Raw genomic sequence first — 7506 nt, forward strand, 5'->3', positions numbered from 1 at the left:
ATCTGCAACAAGTGCATTCTTGTATTGCCCCATTTTATGAGCCCTGTCCAGCGTGGGAATAAGAAACAGAAAGTTCTCCTTGTAGCATGGGTCTAGAAGTGTCACCAACCAGTAATGACTGTCACCCAAAATTTGGACATCGCGAGAGTCACGGGAAAGGCAGCGTAACATAAACTCAGCCATGCGTGCCAGACTTCCGTGTCCTCACCAAGAGAACGACTGACCATGCTCTCCTCCTCGTCCTCCTCCTCATCCCTGTTCTCAGGCCATCCACGCTGTACAGACGATATGACAGTACAGTCTATAGCGCAGGAAACTAGCTTCTCTTGTTACTCCTCCTCCTTCTCATTGTCACCTAATCCACATTGGGATGAGATGAGGCTGGGCTGTGTGGAATCACCCTGTTTGTTTCCTTGCTCCATCTCATCATACTCCGAATGCAATGCATCCTCTTTAATTGTGAGCAGAGAGCGTTTCAGAAGATTGAGAAGTGGGATGGTGCTGCTAATTATGATGTCATCGTTACTCACCATTTTGGCGAAGTTTTCAATGTTTTGGAGGATGGCACAGATGTCTGACATCAATGCCCACTCCAGAGGTCTTATGTGTGGAGTCTGACCTGAATACTGACAGCCTAGTTGATGCTGGTAGTCAATAACTGCCCTCTTCTGCTCACAAATCCTTCCCAACATCTGCAATGTAGAGTTCCAATGAGTTGGGATATCGCAGATCAGTCGGTGAGCTAGAAGCTGCAAACTCTGCTGAAGAACGGCAAGGGTAGCAGAAGCTGTAGCTGACTTTCTAAAATGGGCACACACACGGTGTACTTTGACAAGCGGATCCAGCAGATCCGGGTAGGTTTTGAGAAACCGCTGAACCACGAGGTTAAGCACATGGGCCAGGCATAGTACGTGTGTGAACTTGCCTCGCCTCAGAGCCGCCACCAGGTTCCGGCCGTTGTCACACATGACCATGCCTGGCTGTAGGGTCAGCGGTGTCAGCCACAGATCTGCCTGCTCTTTCAGAGCTGTCCACAACTCTTCAGCGTTGTGCGGTTTGTCACCTAAGCATATTAGCTTCAACACAGCCTTCTGCCGCTTGGCAGTGGCATTGCTGCAGTGCATCCAGCTTGCAACTGATGTGGTCATTTTGGAGATGGAGGCTGAAGAGGAGGAGGAGGAGGTGCAGGAGATGTAGAATGTGGGGGCAAACCTGATTGACCCAGGGCCTGCAATCCGCGGCGTCAGGAGGACGTGTAGCATTTCAAGGTCCGACTGGGTTCCGGCTTCCACTATATTAACCCAGTGTGTCGTCAGTGAGATGTACCGTCCCTGCCCACAAGCACTTGTCCACGTGTCCGTAGTTAGGTGGACTTTCTCAGTAACTGCATTGTTGAGGGCATGGCTAATGTTGTGGGACATGTGCTCGTGTAATGCGGAGATGGCACATTGGGAGAATTAGTGGCAACTGGGTAACGAGTACCGAGAGACGGGCACCGCCATCAGGTCGCGGAAAGCTTCTGTCTCCATGAGCCTAAAAGGCAACATTTCAAGTGCAAACATCCACAAAATGTGAGAATTTAGTAGTGTGGCCTGTGGGACGTTCGGTGCGTACCTGCGCTTGCATTCCAAGGACTGGGGTAGGGACAACTGAACACTGCGCTGGGACAAGGATGTGGACGTGCTTGCTGACGGTGCTAGTTGAAAGTGTGCAACGACAGGTGCAGGGTGGGAGGCATCTTGGCATTCGCCATGGACAGGGGATTGGCATGCACGCACAACAGCGGAAGGAGCAGTGGTATCACCCACAGACACTGTTCCTGGAACCTGGGTTTCGGCCCACTTAGTCGGGTGTTTTTCTGCCATGTGCCTGATCATGCTGGTGGTGGTCAGGCTGCTACTTTTGCTACCCCTGCTGATGCTGGCCTGGTGGTGGTGCAAATGGTCTTTTTGGGGTTATATGCAGAGTTTTTAAAAAATAACCAGACCTAACATTTGTACTGGCAACTTCCGTTGTATTGGCGTTACAAGGAACGCTCTCCCATCTTGGGTTTGCGGCCACCACACTGCTTCTTCCTGCCTGTGGTGCTACGCCTCCCTCCCCCGGTGTGTTGCTGTCCTCTCTATGTCACCCTGCCAGGTTGGGTGAGTTACTATATCATCCACATTTCCTCTTCCACTTCCGCACCCTGGTCATCCTCCTGACTTTCTGGCAATTGTGTATCATCATAATCATCTACCTCCTGCGAAAGTAATTGCACTTTCCCACTGTTGCTTTTGTGTGGTTGCTTCGATATTTGTGCATCACTACACGCGTTCTCCACTTGACTGGCTTGAAGCTGGCTGAGCAAAAGGCCCGAATCTACAAATGGAAAAGTGAACACGTCTTCTGAGTGTCCAAATGTAGGGTCAGTTGTCTCCGGGCACTTGGCATGGTGGGAGGAAGGAGGTTCAGGATGAGGAATATGTGGACCAGATTTGCGGCTATTGACACTTTACCGTGTGGAAGATGGGTGGTAGTGCCAAAAGAAAGGGTGCTGGTGTTTTTGTCAAAGTGACTGGAAGCATTATCTGCTATCCAGCCAACAACTTTTTGACACTGCTCTGGCTTCAATAGTGTTGTGCTGCAGTCCCCTAGTAATTGGGAGAGGAAGGTCAAGTGAGAAGATGTAGGTCTTTGTTGTGGCACAATTTCAGCTTGCCCACGGCCACGTCCTCGGCCTCTGCATGCACCATACCCATCACGTTCACTTCCCCGTCCCTTGCAACGCACCTTGCCCATTTTAAATGGAGGACAATATTTTCCACATTCACAAGAAATGGCTGATTTTGGAATGCAGTTATATGTGATACGTGTGACAGAGAGCCACAGTTTTAAATAGCAGGCCAGTAATTTACTGATACTATTCTTCACAGACACCTAGTGTGAATAGCTTGACCGACACACTGCAACAAAATGAAAATGGAAGAAATGGCTGATTTTGGAACACTCTTATAGGTGATATATCTAACAGAAAAACATGGTTTTAAATAGTAGGCCTATAATTCACTGATACTATTTTTCACAGACACCTAGTGTGAGTAGCTTGACCGACACACTGCAACAAAATGAAAATGGAATAAATGGCTGATTTTGAAACACTCTTATAGGTGATATATCTGACAGAGAACCACGGTTTTAAATAGCAGGCCTATAATTCTCTGATTCTATTCTTCACAAACACCAAGTTTGAATAGCTTGAATGACACACTGTAACAGAATGTAAAAAGAGGCCAATATTTATCACGTTCAGTTCAAATTTCTTGATTTTTATCGCTCAAATATGGAACAGATATGGCTGTATTCTTAAGTCTTTACATCGTGTATATTCTCCTTCCTTGTCCATTATGTTTATCTTTACATACATCATATCTTTATTTAGATAAAATAAACCCCCATGCTAACCTGAACCACTTCTGCAGGGCTATCAAGCCGTATTATATAGAGGGAATGTGGGTTTATAGATTTTTATCGAATCTGTACACCTGGTGGGCCCCTCCCTTTATTATTGTAGTCTATAGAGTGTTTTTTCTATATCTTCTATGGATGACAAGTAAAGTGTCTATATTTGCTGTTCTGTCTTCTGTTGGCGCTTTGATACGCACATATTTTGCGGTTTTCTGGCGGGGATGCACCCTCTTGATGCCTCTAGTGGGGCACATCACCCTTGGCCTCATTTCTGTGCTGCTGTGGACTTTTATCGCTCAAATATGGAACAGATCTGGCTGTATTCTGTAGTGCTAACCAGCAAATGGAGCAGAAAAATGGTATAATCTGGATCGCTTTATAAACAAATAAGCAAGATTAAGATAAAAAAAAAATTGCCCCGACCCCTGATATCTGGGACTATGTCTACAAATATCTGAAATTATTACAGCAGCAGCAGACAGGACGTTCAATGGACCCTTTTGTGCTATATGTAGTGATGAGCGAGTATGTTTTGTTAACCCTTTCGCCGAGTATACTCGGCGAAAGGGTAAACAAGACATACTTGCTCATCACTAGCTATATGCACTGCAGTCTACAACATCCCTGAGTCAATTAATTTATCTGTACATAATACACAATATGGAACATATAGCACCGATGTACCACTGTATGATGACAATATCAGTATTGGCAAAGGTTTATTTGTTAATTAATAGTGATGAGCGAGCACTAAAATGCTCGGGTGCTCAAACCTCGGGCCGAGCACATCTTGATACTCGGGTGCTCGACCCGAGCAACGAGCCCAATTTAAGTCTATGGTAAACTCGAGCATTTTTCTGGCAGTCCCCCCGGCGGTCTGCAGAAGGTCAAAAATTGCCCAAATCGATGGGAACAGTGCACAATGAAACATGTCAGGCAGGCAGAATACATAGGCAGACAGGCAGGCAGGGTATACAGGAGGATGCATGAAAAACATAGCAGGGCACTCGGAACACACTAGTGCCCTCCAATTTTCATGCACCTGTGTCTTCAAAAAAGCCGGCAATTCAGCAGCCGCATACAGTTATAACATCAGTACCCGACAATTTAGAACAGAAAGAATAGAGCATCCCACATAGATTAGATAGATAGAAACATGTCAGTCTGGGAAGGGGTTAATACCCATGGAGCTTCGCAGGCTACTAATATCAGCCCACAGCTGAATACCTAGCCTTTACTAGCTATTAAAATGGGGGACCCCCAAAAAAATGATGTTGGGTCCCCCTATTTGAATAGCTAGCAAAGGCTAGGCAGATAGCTGGGGGCTGATATTAATAGCCCAGGAAGGGTGCAATGAATATTGGCCCCCTACCAGGCTAGAAACACCAGCCCTCAGCCGCCCCAGAAATGGCGCATCCATATTCTTTATGTTCTAAATTGTCAGGCACCAATGTTATAACTGTATGTGGCTGATGAATTGCCGACTTTTCATGTTTCACTGAGCATTGTTCCCATTGATTTGGGCAATCGCTGTAATGCCACAACCAACATGGCTGCGGAATTACAGTGAGTGGCAGACAATCCCTGCATGTTGATTGGCGCTCTAAATAGCGCCAAACATGTAGGACAGGGACCCGAGCATCTGATCGAGCATCGCACAAGTACTCGGTGAGCTCCGAGCATCTCGAGTACTGAGATGCTCGGGCGAGTACCAAGCAGTGGCGAGCATGCTCACTTTTTTATACAGCGGTATTCCTGGTAGTTCACTGAGTTTTGTACTGTGGTATTTGTTAATATTGTGTTGTTTGTATATATTTCTCTTACTTTCTTTTTTTTGAGGGAGGAGGAACATCTTTTTACAAACTTTAGCAGAGTCACAAGAGACCACACATCAGAGCTGTAAACTGGTAATTGCATGGGGGCATAGGTCCTTTAGTTGCTCCGGGGCTAATTAGACTCTAGCTCTGGCCCTGCCCATAGTCATATTTGGTGTGATCACTTTGAAAATAATAGTATTGTATTTGTATTAAAGAGATTGAATTGGGTTGGACACTATCCTAAGATACCTAAGAGTGTCATACCCATTTTTTTAGGGCAGTTGAAGGCTTTACTGTACTTTTTTTGCGGAAAATCAAGTTTTTGGGAAATTAAAATTTCAAGAGTTGCTTATCAGTAGTATTTATGGGTACAATATAGAACTGTTTATGTGCATAGAAGAGTTGAATTATTTAGGATAAAGCATAATATTTCTTTCTTTCAATTTAATACCACAGTTATGTAAAAGTTACGCAACATGTCATTAAGTTAAGTTCCAGAGTTTTGGGAACATTGGGGAAAATTACACTAAATGTTTGAGTCAGGTGATGGAAAACTTCCTAAAAGTTAATAAAAACTTAAACAGCAAATAATAATGAATAGTTAACTCTTTGGACAAACAATTCTTATGAAAGTTCATTAGGTGCTTTCCGCTTCATAAACTGCACGTGAATTTTGATCACCCCCTCTTATTCTTTCTTGTTCTCTGGATTCTTCCTGCTCAACATCCTCCATAAAGGTCTTGTCAAACACAGAATATATTGAGGAACAGAATTTTTCCTTAGAATTTCGACCAATAAGGACATAAAGAATGGGATTTATGCAGCTGTTTGCTATCATCAGGCACATCGCTATTTGTTTTCTCGTGTGATTAATTTCGGAAAACTTTGGAGGTCCATAACGTTGCAAAAGGAGGAACAAATTATAGGGAAAGAAGCAGAAAAAGAAAAGGATGATGATGGCAACAAAAATTTTGAAAAGCCTTGAAGATCTCACGATTCCTCTCCTCCTGATTCGTACAGCAATAGCCGTGTAACACAAAACGATGACTGTAAAAGGTACAAAAAACAAAAAAATAGAACTTATAATAGCCTTCCACTTGTCATTTTTTTCAAAACTAATATGACAAGAAATTTTATCTTGATTTTTAAAAATGTTTCGAAAAAAGAAATATGCAAAATTGGACAGAATAGTAATTATCCAAATGATTATGGCTATAATTACGGCCAATTTTGGTCTTTGGTGATTCTTACACCATACCGGGAAATAGACACAAATGTAACGATCTGCGCTGATGACCATGAGCTGGAGGACACTGACGGACAGGTTGAGATAGTACAAAAACCAGTATGACTTGCACAATAAGTTCCCGAATAACCAGTGATTGTTCAAAGTTAAATAAGAAATTCTTATAGGCAGAAAAAATGTGAAAGTAAAGTCAGCAATGGCCAAATTTAAAATCCACACCACGTTGACTGTTCTCTTCATTCTGAAGATGCAGAACCAGATGACCACACCATTTCCAGTGGTTCCCAATATATAAACCATCACATGGACCACAAGCCTGAAGATTTGTAGGTCAGTGTACCTGCTTGAGTTAGAATTAACATCTTGAATGTTGTTACTGCCATTTATCAAGGAGATATTCATGAGTAGAGTCTTCGTATTCTTAGGAGTCAGATTTCATAAAACTTCTACCAACCTTACAAGAAAAAAAGATCATGTCAAACTGTGTTTTGCACCAGATAAATGTAAACAAACAATTTTTTTAACTCTTTAACTCTATATGATGTACAGATCCGTCATGAGTAGGGATGAGCGGTACAATTGAAGTTCGGGTTCTGATACATAACCCGAACTTTGTTCCAAAGTTCAGTTCGGGTATCAGAGCTTAAACCAGAACCCGAACCGGAACAATGAGGACCCAGACTTTTGAGCTGGAAAATCTTTCTCTCTCTATCTGTAGCGTACTTCCCCTGGAATGGAACTCCAAACATTGCTGTGGACTTTCGGAAGAAGTCCGTGTTTGGTGTTTAGCACCGGACACTAAATGTCCAGTACGAACCACAAACTTTTAAGTTCTGGTTCCCTCATCTCTAGTCATGAGCACAAGTCACTTAGTGTTCCATGACGGAAATCTCCATCATGCTGATCATATGGTGAAGATTCCCTACCGATGTAATCAGCTGCAGGAGCTTGACTGATATGCACAGCCAGTCTCCTGTTGCAATTAATAAGACCGGT

General features: G+C 43.7%; 1 protein-coding gene across 1 annotated transcript; it reads right to left on the reverse strand.

Annotated features, from left to right (window-relative positions):
* Positions 1–5901: 5901 nt before the first annotated feature.
* On the reverse strand, positions 5902–6912 carry LOC141171686 (chemerin-like receptor 1). The gene has a single exon (XM_073655342.1). It carries the CDS (start codon positions 6910–6912, stop codon positions 5902–5904), a length of 1011 nt encoding a protein of 336 aa, XP_073511443.1.
* Positions 6913–7506: the final 594 nt, after the last annotated feature.

The sequence above is a fragment of the Phyllobates terribilis genome, unplaced genomic scaffold, assembly GCF_046119375.1.
Source record: "Phyllobates terribilis strain yellow unplaced genomic scaffold, ASM4611937v1 Scaffold_12__6_contigs__length_324123572, whole genome shotgun sequence".
Classification (NCBI taxonomy): Eukaryota; Metazoa; Chordata; class Amphibia; order Anura; family Dendrobatidae; genus Phyllobates; species Phyllobates terribilis.

What these genes read in the sequence shown, in the direction of transcription:
- LOC141171686 (XM_073655342.1), bottom strand. Translation starts at nt 6,912, where the DNA reads ATGAATATCTCCTTGATAAATGGCAGTAACAACATTCAAGATGTTAAT.